The sequence below is a fragment of the Epinephelus lanceolatus genome, chromosome 22 (genome assembly GCF_041903045.1).
Source record: "Epinephelus lanceolatus isolate andai-2023 chromosome 22, ASM4190304v1, whole genome shotgun sequence".
Lineage (NCBI taxonomy): Eukaryota > Metazoa > Chordata > Actinopteri > Perciformes > Serranidae > Epinephelus > Epinephelus lanceolatus.
The window spans coordinates 15,569,908-15,584,986 of record NC_135755.1 but is presented as its reverse complement, the minus strand read 5'-3'; the positions used below and the strand labels follow the sequence as shown (position 1 = coordinate 15,584,986).

Below are 15,079 nucleotides of genomic sequence, written 5' to 3'. Positions count from 1 at the left end.
ATGTGCCGCACTTGATGCTGACTGCTTAAATACCCTAGAAAATCAAATACAGGACAGTCAGGCGACCCCAACATTGTTCAAGGTATTTAAGGGTTAAAAAAGAGTTGGACAAATGTACATATTTACAGACTTCTTCATTAACCTCTCTTCGATTTGGTCTATGTTTACGGAAAAGGAGGAGCAGCTGGAAATGCACAGGAGTAGATTTGATGCTACCAAGCCAACTGTCAAAGCTGATGCGGTCAGCGTCGCAGCAATGCGTAGTTACATCCATACAGTCTATGGATTCAGCTTCATTTGTCGTGTTTTTCGCCTTTGCTTAGTGACAATTTAGCCCTAATCTCATAAGGACTGTATAACCAGGGACCTTATGTGATTTAGAAATGACCTCCCACGCCTGTATTTCATGCGGCGCTTTCACACAGGATGAGAAAAGTCTGTAATTGACTCAAATTAAGTCAAATTATCTCCCAGACATGATGTCAAGACACTAGACATAATAACTGTTGAGCCTGCTGAAAGAGAGACAATGTTCCTTACCCCATGGTGTCGTGCATTCAGCCATTTCATTATCTTTTGAGATTTTGCTCTTCTGATGATTTGAGGTTGCTCTTTCTGCGAATGGGTCTCCATGCTGTGTAGGCAGACAAGCCTCCTGCGCCCAAAAAGCTGTCAGAACTTTCATCTGTAATTGCCAAGACAGCATCCATTATTCTCGTCCAGGAAAGAGACGTAGAAAATACCCATAAAAGCAGATACGCATGGGACTTATATTATCTAATAACCTCTATATTTGTCTAAATATGTTAGGTAATTTGCGCTGAAATTTGTGCTTGAAAAACTATAGATATTGCAGATTTGTATGGGATTAAGACCACAGATGATCTTATTGCAAATTACTAGATGTTCAAGTCCTGTGCAAATAGGGCTTTTTACTGGATTGTTTTGGCAGTGTTTGCTTGCTTCTAACAGATCCCTTCCTGTAATTCTCTTGTCTCTGAACATTCCTCAATTAGAGTCTTGCATCTTCGCAATGAGCCCAATTTTCACACAGATTTTGGCCTCTGAGGGTGAATTTCCCTTTTGTTTGTACGCAATTATGTCACCTCTAATATTCACTTCAGTGTGCACACACCTTCAGGGTTTTTCTTCGCTGTTTATAGAATCCAAACTGCTGTTCTTCCCCTTGCTAAACACAAAGAGATCTGACAATAAAGCTGCTGTGGTGAAATATTTTTCAGAGAGTATGTCCTGGCAGAGACTTTTAATCTCCTCCTGTCTGTGTTAGGTGATTAACAATAAGGAGAGGACGATGTGACGAGGGCACAGATATGAAAACACTCGACTTGGGCACGGTGAAAAAGAAATAAAGCAGAAACTGTGGCAGGACCACATTAAAATGTCGTGTTTAATGCGATGGATTATCCAGCTCTGGCAATTTTCAAGTCACTGGAGGTTGTTTTTCATGCTGTACAAGATATAATGGCTTCGTCTGAAGGGGAGGAAAACACGAATATCTCCAACTACTCAGGCTGGGTTCACACAAAACCAGAACAATGTAAAGGGGAGAGGAAACATGTTTTTAAAAAAGAACATTTTATTTATTAAAGAGTACGAAGGAACCTTTCTCCAACATTAAAAGTGCTGTGAGTTGTTTTGTTTTTTTTAGCTGAATCTTGCCAGAACCTTCTCTAAAAGCCGATGTGATGTGAAATATTAGTGGAAGAACTAAGCCTTGCACTTAGAGCCAAACTGTGCCTTTCAAGGGCTCGCTGGGTGAGCTCTGAAATCAGTTTGAAAATGTGATAGACAATTGGTTGTATTGCCTGCTGGAGCCGTATAAATGTCCTTTTTCTTGTGCTGATGTCTTGTCACTGGCGTTCCTAGTTTTTCTTAAACGATTTAGGACGCAAAAATACTAAAAATGTGTTTTCAGCTTTTCAAATGTGAAAGTTGACTCAAGTGCTTTGCTTTTTTCGGTCATTGCCAATTAAATATCTTTTGGTTTTTGGTGCCATGCCTTTGTTCTAACGGCCCATAATTCTGAAGCCCCATTAGTCCAAAAACTGTCCCACTCGACTGAAAGTCCTTTCTCCGACAGCCCATTATCCCAAAATACATGTCCACTGCTCCAAAGTCCTCTTTCTCTGAAAATACACACTCCCTGCATTTAGTTCCAGTTTCCCAGTGGCATTTGAGCCACCAATCCCAGGGGTTTCTACCAAGCCTTTAGGATGCTTCTCAGTGGCGTTAAAACCACTGATCCTGGGTGTTTTTACCAACCCTTCAGAGGGCTTCTCAGCGGCGTTTAAGCCACTGATAGCAGGTGTTTTTACTGACCCTTCATGGCCCTTCACAGCGGCATTTGAGCCGCTGATCTTGGGTGTTTTTACCGAACCTTTGCAGCATTTCCCACCAGTGCTTGGGTCACTTTAAATAAGTGTTTTTTTTACCACCCCATCCCTGCTTTTCCAGCAACTTTGTGCCAACCCAGACTCATTCCAAAGTCATCCAGTGACTATTGCATCAGGTACTGATGAAAAAAGCGGTCCTTTTATGTCAGCATTATACGCAGCCAGGCACTGTTGGTGTGTAAAGGTGTCTGAAGGTATAACAAGGAAGCACGACTGGACAATGTAAGTTAAGGGAGCAAAAAGTCCGACTGGGGTGGTTGGGAGAGGTGGTGGATAAGTCCAACAATCATGGACTTTCACCCAGGAGGCCGATGTTCACCTCCCATCTTACTATATAATGACAAATGTCTGTGTCTGTCTGTGTGTGTGTCTGTTCCACGTTTTTCTCCTCACTGACTTGGTCAATCCATGTGAAATTTGGCACAGTGGTAGAGGGTCATGAGAGGATGCAAATGAAGCAATATTACATCAATTGGCCAAAGGGGGGCGCTATAGCAACCGATTGAAATTGCAAACTTTGAATGGGCATATCTCATGCCCCGTATGTCGTAGAGACATGAAACTTTGCACAGAGATGCCTCTCCTCATGAGAAACAAATTTGCATCAAGAACCCATAACTTCCGGTTATATAGATTTTCCTCCATTTTGAATTTTTTGAAAAACACTTAAAATCGATCTCTTCCTAGGAAGTTTGACTGATCTGCATGAAACTCGGTGAACATAATCTAGGGACCAATATCTAAAGTTCCCTCTTGGCAAAAGTTGGAAAACTTACTAAAACTGAGCTTCTATAAGGCAATGAATATTGCGGAGGATGTGGCTCATCACATAAAGGTGTATAACATCTCAAGGTTTCACCCATCACCACGCAACTTTGTAGGCATATGACCACACATAATCTGAGGGGACCCCTCCATTATTGACCCCATCAAACAAAATGGGGGCGCTAGAGAGCTAATTTCTTATCTAGGCCTAACCGCCATATTGATTTTTACTAAACTTGGTAGATATGTAGAACAGGACGCCTCAAGGTGACTGGAGAAATTTAACTCTAATTGGCAACTGGGTGGCGCTATAACAACAGAAAAATGCTTAAAAATGGCTAAAATGCGACTGATCGCTGTGGCTCCCCCTGTGGACCAATGTTTTGTTTTTTCTCATTTTTGGTATGACTAAGTCATGATATGGTATGCTGTACATAATGACGGAAACTGTCAGTATCCCAAACACACACCATGTGAAACTGTACGTGGGCAACTGCGCACTCAATGGGTATGGACTAGTATGAATGTAAAGCCAAACCCTTTTATTTATTTCTAAACCTGACCACATGCTTACGTTGCCTAAACCTAACCACGTGTTTGTGTCACCAAATGTGGGTGTATTAAGCCAAAACATTTTTCCCCAACCATAACAGGTGATTTTTGTACCTTGAACCTAATCACATGTGAATCACTGTGTTGCTGACAAACCTATGTAGCCTTGATTTACAGAAACGAACAAAGCAAACATTTTTTTCTGGTGAAGGTTGTGTGTTTTTAGGATAACAGGCTGTTAGAGAAATGGGCTTTTGGTCCAATGGGACATTTTCGGACTAACAGGGCTTTATAATTTTGTGCTGCTGGCACAATGGGCAGTCCCCTGGGTTTTGAAATGCTAGTTGAATAATTTAGATATAATAAAAATAGGATTCTATTTGGCTTAATTCTGCCTCATTCTTTGTATTTGCAGAGTCTTTGCATCCCTCAGTGTCTCAATATCAACTCAACTGACTGAACACGAAAAACAGAATAAAAGAGGAAAAATATAAGCTGCAGCTGTGGTCTGATTATTGGGCCATCAGTGGGGCAGAGGACACGCTGTATTGACATCGACAAAAGATTAACAAGCCAAAAAGCAACCAAACTGTGTCTACAGCAATCTGTGCATCAATTAGAGTGAGAGCATTAGTGGCTGTTTAGTAGAGTAGGCTTAGTGTGTTTGTGCATTTGTGTGTGTGCCTGCATATGTGTGTGTTTACGCTCGTTCCTGCTGAGCCAAACTACCGAAGCAGCACAAACCCAGCTGTTTTGGGACTGAGAGAAAAAAAAGAATGTCAGTTTCTGCGATTCTCTCTTAATCTTCTACATCTCGACATGAGGTCAGCTGTCAGTTCTTCACTGAATGCTTAATTACTATTTGGGAAACATATCTTGATTGTACTTAGAAGCTGGGGCTCACTTTTCTCCCCCACAGTTGTTTAATTTGCACATGAAATGATGTCCCGTCTCATGCCTATTTATGAGCTTTGTGTTTGTGCACAGAGGGGCGACTCTTTGTTGTGTGTTGTTTTTTGACAGTAAGTTTAGAATTAAAATATTTTTTAAAGTGCCGAAATGAGGTTTTGGCCAACTATTTAAATCACTGATAAATAATTCAAGTCATTATGAGGCAGAAAAAGTCAAGTATTTGCTGGTTCAAGCTTCTAAAGTGTGATGATTGCTGTTTTTCCTCTGTTTTGTATCACAGTGAAGAGATTTTGGGGGTTTTGGGCTCTTGGTCAAAGAAAACAAGCACTTCGAGGATGTCATCTTGGGCTCTGGAAACTATTTTTAGACACTATATCAACTAGCGCTATGCCCAAAAAATGACTGACTCTACATGAATCTCCCCAGTTTCCAGAACCAGAACCACAGGAACAGTTTTGAGCCCAAACTTACACTTATCTCGTCTTATCTCAGACTTTTTATTCAGTCTGGTCTCGGTCTTAGAGACTCTGGTTTTTATTTCAAGACCAGTCAAGACCACAATTGTAGGAGTATCACTAAATCACCTGTGCAAAAAAGATGGTTAAGTTGATTTCAGCGCCTTAGTGAATGTTTATTGGTTGTGCATGGAAAGCAAAGGAAAATTTCCACATATAAATTCCCTTCTGCAGTGCCATGATGGCGCGGTGGTGCAGTGGTTAGCATTGTCACCTCACAGCAAGAGGGTTCCTGGTTTGGACCCCTTGTGTCAGCGTGGGTTTTTTCAGGGTGCTCCAGCTTCCTCCCACAGTCCAAAGACATGCAGGTTAATTGGTGACTCTAAATTGTCCGTAGGTGTGAATGTGAGTGTGAATGGTTGTCTGTCTCTATGTGTCAGCCCTGTGATAGTCTGGTGACCTGTCCAGGGTGTACCCTGCCTCTCGCCCAATGTCAGCTGGGATAGGCTCCAGCCCCCCCACAACCTCTCACAGGATAAGCAGTTATGGAAAATGAATGCATTTCTCATGGTACACATATACATACATTCATATGGCAATAAAAGAGGTTAATGAGGCGAATTTGTTTTCTGTGGGTGTTTTTGTGGCATTGCAGTTCTTTCAGATCAATTTGAGGAGCGCCTATTGTTTGCATGTTCCACATTTTATTATCTTGCATTGTGGGACTTGCACTGGTCTGGCTTTGGTCACGACTTGGTCTCGGTTTGGGTAGTCTTGACTACAACACTGCAATGCGGTATGATACTACGTCTGACATGTGTCTTCTGCAGAATTTTCAGCACAGCCTCAAAAACTGTCATATGCCACATATATTAAATCGAGATTGTACAACATTTCTCCTCATTAATGAGAGGCGAGAGTCAGGATGGGTTGACGGCAACACAGCCCATACATTATTCATGGTGTTACGCTGACTATAAGGTCTGCATTTAGAGGGAAAAACACTGGAAAATTGGAGTGAACCCGACCTGATTCAAGCGCAGGGCCTGACCCACTCCAACGGGTTCAGGCAGGGAATCAAAGCTCCGTTATAGACTAAATGAGAAGTTGATTAATCAAACATTAATACTCAGTTGCTGCTCTTAAAAACAAATGAAAAACAGGCTGCATGAATCTAAATCAAAGCACCAGTATGTTGAGCCAGATTTAACACATTTTACTCTCACACCAAAATCCTTGTCTGTGCAGCAAACCCTTAATGATCCAATTTACTTAAGTGGGTGGCAGTAACACTGCCATGGTCAGTAGTTTCCCCCCCTTGGGACCAGCCATGCCTAAAATTGATGCACACATGCTCCACCGCCATGATTCGGATGAAACCATCCTCCAAATGGTGTACGCGATGTGAAAAGCCACCGCTTTGAGTAACGCGAGCTGGCTTTGGTGACTGTTGGCATGTGCGCGGACGCTAACAGGACAGTGTAATCAAGGAGAGAGACGTCGGCCATTGTTATGCAAGTGAGATGCCGCCGAGAGAGGCTTGGACTCCTTCCCAGGTTCCATTGCTGTCGTGGCGTTTTGGCGGGTCAAGTGACATGGGGAGTTTCTGCCACAGAGCACTCTCGCTGTGAAGTGCAGTTGGTTTTTCACATATGCACGTCCCTTACTACTGACAGGACCTAATGCACGGGGCCATCTGTCCATGGCTTGAGCCAAGAGAATATAAAAGGGTGTAGCAGTGAGTGTGACTATTACAGCTGTGCAAGGTAATGAAGATGTCATTCACTGTATTATTACGGAGTGACAAAAGCCAAGCCTCACTACCCTCCCTCGTTAATGGATACCGGCCATTATTTTGCAGAGTGAATCCTCCTCACCATGATCGTCTCTTCCTCTTGTTCGCTCTCTCTCCTCTTTTCTTCCTGTCCTTTCACTCCTCATTTCTGCTTCCTTTCATCTTTTCTCCCCCCTGAACCTCCCTCCGTCTCGTTTTCCCCTAATTCCCTGTCTCCCATTTTCACCATGCTTCCACCTCATCTTCATTTTCACGTTCCCATTACACCTCTACCTGCCCTCGTTCTCCTACTCTACCTTTACTCATGTTCTCTGCTCACTCTCGCTCTTCTTCTCCACCTCCCGCAGGCCCAGTGAAGCAGAGAGAGATGTCGCAGAAGAAGATATTCCTCGTCTTCGTCGCCATCAGTACTGTCAGTCTACTGCTGCACCATGGGGGCCACTTGAGCTGGTGAGTGATTGAAACATGCCCATATGGAAACACTTACATTATATATCCTCTGTCTCTCGATAGGTTCATATGGCGCTAATTACGATGAAGATGTCTGTCTTCTTCTTTCTCAAGTCAAATTAATAGCAGGACTGGCTTATTATAATACTCATATGGAGACACTGAATGGTCGAGGGACCAATTATAAAAGCAGAGCGATGGTAGATCTTTGACAGCCCTGTGTTCTGTTCTCGCAGCCTTTTCAACTTAACGTTTTGCTCATAAAACCTTTTTCACATTCCTGTCTTTACTGTCTCCGTTATTGCTCTGCCCTTCGTCTCTTTACTTTTCGCACATTGTTTCCACACCTTTTAAATGTCTGACCCTCTGGTTCAGTCTGCAGTGAAAGGACAAGCTGTAATACTGCAGAGTATTCAGTGTGTATGCTCCCAATACAAAGGTGTGATTGGATCTCTCTGTATTTTATATTTAGCTGTGTGGCTGTGGTAAAATTGTATCATGAATATTCATCTTAATTAGAATTTGGCAACAGCGATACTCTGGATGCATCCTGTGTCATTATTTACCATCTTTTTTTGGGAATAAGGAAAGGCAAAGACTTAAGTTTTGTATTAAGTCCAATAGTGAGTTTTTACACATTGCACATGCAAAATTGCCCAGTATTAGCATCTAACAGAGCTGAAATCAATGTCATTATGATACAGATAGTTCTCCCAATAACATGTCATACACATTTACAACAAGGAGAGGAGAGAAATGTAAATCCCAGTTCATAATTTGTTCATGAACTACCAAGTTTCTTGCTGTTTCTTGAATTTGTCTGACGATTTCAGTGTCCAACCTCCACAACAGAAGTTCCCAAATCACAAACTCTCTACAGTTAGACAGTTTAATTGCCGTATTTGTGTAAATGACCCGTCTTCTTTGCCCGTGGACATTTGTTTTCTTTCAGTTTTGCGCAAGCCTAGTGATCGCACCATCATATACTAGGTCGTTGTGACAGTAACCTGCTCTATTCATGTATGGGTTCAACTGGACATCACACAGATATTGTGCTAGGGAGCTGGCAGGGTAAACTCGTTTAATGTCCATCTGACTCAGACATTTGCGTTCTCACATACAGCTTCTCCAGGTAGTGCATAGATGATTTCAGATTTGTAGTGCATGTGTGAAGGTGGCTTCAGATTCCCCTGAAAGTCAATCAATGATAATATTGACCTGATTAATCACCCAGTTATAGTATGCAGTACAAACAGTTCAGACATACCTCATATTCTCTTGCACTTTCAAGGGCAATTTCACAAAAGCCCCGTTTCCACCAAGTAGTACGGTACAGTTAGTTCAGTACGCTTTTTTTTCAGTTTCCACTGTGAAAAGTTGTGGATGGTACCAATGGAACCGTTCTGTACCGTCCTCATTTTTGGTCACCCCTCTGTTGGGGTACCTAGCACACAGATCTGGTACTAAAAGGTGGAGCTGTGAACACTGCAGTCTGTTGATTGGTCACTAGAGGACGGTCACTCTGCTCAGGGCTGAGTTGTGGCTGGTTTTGAGGCTCATGTAACCACTGTTCATACTGTGGAGAGTTTTATTAGTAAACTGTAACTATAAAATGAAAGCATGTTTTGCATCGGAGAGAAAATAACTTAATTCACTGGGCTGACTGCCGGCAACTTTTAAGGTAGAACATTTACTCGAATGTTACTCAGTGTATGAGTTGAGGACATGAATACATCAGCATACTAATTTCGGCTGAGTTATGTGAATGGAAGATATTCTAATCCTCACTCGGAGAAGGGCTACGGCAACACTAAAACCCCGAGCTTGCCTTAGAAGGACTAAACACACAAACCTGCTATTTTTAAATATCCCATTGAGAGAGACTCTCACTGCAACCTATTTTATTTTGTTCTGAATGTTCGTTCTGTGGACAATTAATGAGGTGCAGACTTCCATCTGTGTCACTGGTAATGAGGAAATACAGTGAGTGCTGGACGGAGCAGTGAGTGACGACAACCTGCCCATATTTAAGAGAACTGTTTGCGGTGGAAACACTAGGGTCTAGGTACCATGTCTGAAGGGTTACTTTTGGTTCCAAAGGTACCATACTGAAAGAGTTTGGTGGAAACGGGGCTAAAGAACTGATTGAGGCTGCTGTAGCACCATGAATTTCGCACCACGTGCAACTGCTAGCTGCCCCGCCTCAGCGTCTGATTCGTGAAATATATTATACTAATGATATTACAGCATAAACAAGCCTTTGCAGCAAGTTTTGCAGCTGAGTGCAATTTTCCCCTTTTTTTGCATTTGATTGCAATTATCCATGTGGCAAAGTGTCAACGTTGTCTTTATAGCAAAAACACAGTAGTCAGAATAATGGCAGCGAGAACAAATTTTCAGACTGCGAGCTACAGGTCCTGAGCGATGAGGTGCAGAGGCATTCCTCAAAACTTCAGGCAAGGAATTTAAACATGACAGAGAGAAGCCATATTTGCAATTCAATATCCCGGCCTGTCACTGTACTTGGGTTAACATCAACTGTCTGAATACGGAAATAATTTCACTGTAACTGCGTGTGACTTAGCGTTGATCTCTGTGAATTGGTCTGATTTTGCAATGAGGCTCATTTACATAGAAAGGGGTCATTTTGCACCAAATATATGCAGATTACTTGATTTAAATACATGCAAAGAGCACAGGAGCACCGAGAGGTGATCGACTTGGCAGCACAGTTAGAGATGCATTTCACCCTTTGCAGGTGCGTTGAGATTTCAAGGTTCCTTTTTGTCTTATTTGTGCAGGTTTAGCAGCTGCAAAAGCCTTCCAATCTTTTTGTGAATTCACCCGTCAGTTTCTGATATTCTGTCCTGTAGGAGCTTTATCCTGCCTCATTGTCCACCCCCTTTTCTCTGTCTCCTCTCATTTCAATTCCCCACATGTACACTGATTTCTGCTCTACTGTTGTACCTCAGTCCTGTCCTACACCTCCATCTCTTCCATTATCTGTCCACTGTCTGTGCTATTACATCTGTAATGTCACCAAATTATTTGGAGTGGCTGCTCCTTTTTTGAAGCTAATGGAGCTTCAAATAAATGATTACTTTTTTTTTCTTTCTCCAGGACCATGGAGGCCTTCCACCTTGGTTGTCCTGCCCTCCGCTCTCACCCTGCCCCAGGCCTGAAACCTAAACACACCAATGTGGCCTTCCTCAAGACCCACAAGACGGCCAGCACCACCATGCAGAACCTGCTTTTCCGCTTCGCGGAGCGCAACAACCTCACGGTGGCGTTGCCTGTGCAGGCCTGCAGCCACCAGTTCTGCTACCCACGCTCCTTCACCGCTCACTTTGTCCACCCACACACGCTGCCGCCAAACATCATCACCAGCCACATGCGCTTCAACAAGGCAGAGCTGCAGCGCCTGATGCCCAACGACACAATATATATCACAATCCTGAGAGAGCCGGGCTCCATGTTTGAATCCTTGTTCAGTTACTACAACCAGTACTGCCAGAGCTTCAAGAGGGTTCCCAACGGCTCCCTGGAGGCTTTCTTAGAAGAGCCCTGGCGCTATTACCGACCAGATGAGAAGGACTCCATGTACGCACGCAACACCTTGACCTTTGACTTGGGTGGAGACAAGGATCGCCCAGCAACAGATGTGGCGTATGCACGGGCGTTTCTGGCAGAGGTGGAGCGAGTTTTCTCCCTGGTGATGATTGCTGAGTACTTTGATGAGTCACTGGTTCTCCTTCGCCATCTCCTCTCTTGGGACCTGGATGACATTCTGTATGTTAAACTCAACATGCGGACGCCAAGCTCAAAGCGGAGTCTGACACCAGGACTTCCATCAAAGATCCGTGCCTGGAATTCCTTAGACGCACGTCTCTACGACCACTTCAACGCCTCCCTGTGGCGCCAGCTGTCAGCTCTGGGTCCTGCCTGTGTGGCAAGGGAAGTGCGACTCCTACGGCGAGCCCAGGAGAGGTTAATGAGAAGTTGCTTTGGTGGGCGGATGCCGCTTCTCCGATCAGCTGCGCAGATCAAAAACAAGGATCTCCGCCCCTGGCAGCCTAGCGGAAAAGTCGACATTGTTGGCTACGACCTTCCAGTAAATCTCAGCCGTGGGTTCTCGAGCCAGGCCCAGGAGCTCTGCCTCAAGCTCATCATGCCAGAGGTCCAGTACACACGAGTGCTCCTACGCTCTCAATCACTGCGCTACCGCCGAGGCTACCAGCTCCGGCCCCCACAGCAGTCACATCCCCTCCAGCAGCCCATACGCACAGTCCTGCCACGGCATCCTCAAGTGCAACGCAGCCAACTGCCTCCTGTGGCCTCAGGCCCTGCATCAGGGACAGGGTCCACCTCCACCTCAAAGCCCGCTGTAGGGACTCAAGGTCGAACCACAAAGTTGGGACCTAAATCCTTGCAGACCCAGGCCTCACAGACAGAAAAATAGACTGGAATATAATAGTGCCCAATAGACTGCATTGTCCTACCCATCCTGACCCTCGAGACAATGTTGCTTGATTGGTGGGGGCTGTTGGGAACACGGGCGTCCTTGGGAAAAAGTCTGGGTTGCTCTTGAATCAGTGTCTCTTCTGCCCCTTACAGACTGAGTTTGGGATAAAAATAAACGAGGAACAAGCGAAAGAAAGGGGGCTAGACATATCTGGACTTGAACTTGAATCTCTCCCCTCTAGTCTGTGAAACAGTATCAGGGTTGGCAGACACAAGGGCGGGAGAAATCTACACAAGGACTCGGCCCAATTGCGCGCCTCTGCATGCCCGACAACAGCGGATGGGAGAGGGTTTTAGGTGAAAGTGGATCGTTGAAGCAAATCTGTTATGTGCGACCAGGACTCAATAGGGAAGTGGCGATATCGGGGGCCCATTGTGAGGCACAGAGTGGGCATTGTGTGTATCACACTGGTAGAGTATCATGTTACTTGCTTTCATTCTCTGTTTCTCAAGCTCTCTCTCGCTAACATATGCCACTTAAAGTCCTTGAGAGAGACATAATGACATAAAGGGATCAGCTGTCAGGCGTCCAAAGAGCCTCCTAAGAGGCCAGACAGACATTGAGATCACCTCCAACCATTAATACAACAGCACAATCAACAACTCTTCTTCTTCTCTTACAAACTCTAGAGCCTAAAGCGACGGAGATAGGGGGCTAAAAAGCCAGATAGACAAAGAAAGAGAGACTTCATACTAAAGACTGGATGCCATTAGCGCTATGACTCACACAGAGACAGAATACACACATCAAGCCTGTATCTCTTCAGCTTTCGACCTCTCTGCATCCTTCTCTCCATCCTCCATCCTCTCATCCCTGCTGCCACCCTCTGATTAGGCTCTTAATCTAAAGAGCAGCGCCGACATCTTGTTTTCTTCACCTCTGATTGCAGTCTCCATCCTCGGACCAACAGCTGAGATCGCATCTTGCATCCTGGACACTTTGTAGGTTTCTAGACATGGGGTTTTTGTTTCCAATCTCACTGCAATAAGATCTCCAGGCCTACGTTCCTATACAAAAGGCATGGATTTAATAACCTACCAGCAGCCCCACTCCGCGCACACCGGCACAAACGTGAAACACCTTCGCAGGACAAAGACTTGAGGCCCGTGGGTCGCAGTGTTTGAATATTTAATCGTTTCCTCTCACGGCCCTCCTATGGCTCGTGTTCTTGGGTTACACGGCCGTACATTTTCATTAAGAGTACAAGGACCGGGCGAAAGTGGCTTGTTCTGAAACTCGGAAATGCAGAAGGACAAAGCAAGAGCATCGATGAAGGATGCTTAAAGCCTCGTACGGCTGGTGGGCCGGCTGGTTTGGCTGTGATCTTAAAATGTCATCACTTATCTCAGCTGTGATCCATTTTTAATCCGTTCTGCTCATATTTAATGTGTCATTTATGTTCTTTTATTCCTCCAGTGATCAGCAGGACACTGCTAAGTGACTGGGGGGCGGAGGAAGGATGTCTGAGTGTATTCATGAGTGTGTGAGTGTGTGTGTGTGTGTGTGAGCCAGGAAGCAGCTCTATCTGCTTCATGTTGTATTTTTTTTCTCAAGGCCAGCCGAGTTGGCATGGCAACAAAGGAAATAATGTGTGTGAGATTTATTAAAACTATGTATTATTTATTATCGGGATTTAAAGAGTCCCATTCCTGTATTTTTAACTGTTGTTTTTCATGAATCACTGGATAAGGAAACCTCATATGTTCGGCATACCGCTTCAGGCAGCTGAGGTGGAACAAGGCATGTGGCAATGATATAAAAAATTAATTCTATACATGTTTTACATAATGCAAAACTACAAAGACCACTTCTGAAAACCGCACATTAAAACAAGTGTAGTCACTTTAAAATGAATCTTTCATTCGGTGGTGCTTAAGTGCTCGACCACACAAAGCTTTTGTGGTTGGAGTCTGTCGCACTGTAGGTTACAATAATGAAAAACACACAAACCGCTGCTGCTCCGGCAGGAGTGGGAAGCGGAGCGGACGGAAAACAGACCCGCGTAGAGGATAAACAGTTTTATGAAGTGGCTGTGAATATCTGAATTCAAAGTGTGCTTATCTGAACTTACCGGGGGAACCTCAGCTTTGAAAGCACGAGATGCACAGCAGTTTTTATTTATTTACAGGGTGTTTGAAATGTGTTCAGATATGTGTAATATTTCAAGGTACATACACTGCAAGAACTCACTGTAGAGGATAAGGCTGGCGTTTTTTTCTACACTTTTCTTCCTGTCAACAAATCCCACGAAAAAGGCCAAAACCAACAATGTGTCAGTCTGTCTGCCAGCTTCTCCACACTGTCTGTGGCACACGGCTTTAAGTGCATTGGTTCGTGCTGTAAAGCTTTAAAAACTGATCACAAATAAGTGGTTTAATCTTTGAAAAAGGCTCAGCAATTTTGTTAAACAGCTGGGCACTGTAGTTTTTAGCAAATGTTGCTCAAACAGGAGAAATAGTGCATTTATTTGGGACTATTTTCAGCTGCAGATGAATACACATTTAGAGGATTAATGAGTATTTCCAGCAGCAGAACTGTATAAAATACAGTGCCCCTGTTTGTCGTAACGATGGAACATGTCACCCAGTGCAACAGTGGGACACACTGATGTGTTTTTGACAGTTGTCTGACAACAATGGTGCGGTAGTACGATCAATCCATTGTTGGGTTTTGTCTTTTAATTTGATTTGTTGACAGTAGGAGGAATATAGAATATAACCAGACTTATCCATGTTGTATATTACGGTGCACTATATTTTGATTAGCTTGATTAGCTGCTACATGTAAAGAAAGCATTCTGGCTTTGAATTTAACTCCTAAATTGCTTCAACCTGCTGTAAAATAATAAGAAAACACTAAATTTATGTTTGTCTGTCACTCATTAAAGGGCGGGTCCATTATTGTGTTCTTATATCATTCTGTAGCTTCTCAGTAGTGTTGCTTATGTCTTCAAATCCAAAAATTCAAAGTTTGAACCTCCACCTTTTAGCATCAAAATGCTATTTGTTTGCCCACGTGACCTGGCAAAGGTAGATTAGCAATATTCAATGAGCCCTCTGGAAGCTAAGCAACGTGTTGCTGTCGACGCCGTGTTAGTCACACAATACCACAAACAAACTAAGTGATCGAAGCAGCGGTACAGCAGCAACTCCCGTGTTCTGCAAGGTAAAATTACAGGTTTTGTTAAAGGAGTCTGGTGGCTTTGAAGAGCATT

The 15,079-nt window shown here is 43.9% G+C and overlaps 1 protein-coding gene across 1 annotated transcript in view; it reads left to right on the top strand.

Annotated features, from left to right (window-relative positions):
• Positions 1-11,937, top strand: part of gal3st3 (galactose-3-O-sulfotransferase 3) — a 52,245-nt gene extending 40,308 nt beyond the window's left edge. Inside the window, exons 2-3 of the mRNA XM_033651744.2 lie at positions 7,241-7,343; positions 10,464-11,937. Of these exons, the coding sequence (XP_033507635.1) occupies positions 7,261-7,343; positions 10,464-11,802 (1,422 nt within the window). The 5' untranslated portion in view covers positions 7,241-7,260 and the 3' untranslated portion in view covers positions 11,803-11,937. The remainder of the gene's footprint in view (positions 1-7,240; positions 7,344-10,463) is intronic.
• The last annotated feature ends 3,142 nt before the right edge of the window (positions 11,938-15,079 follow it).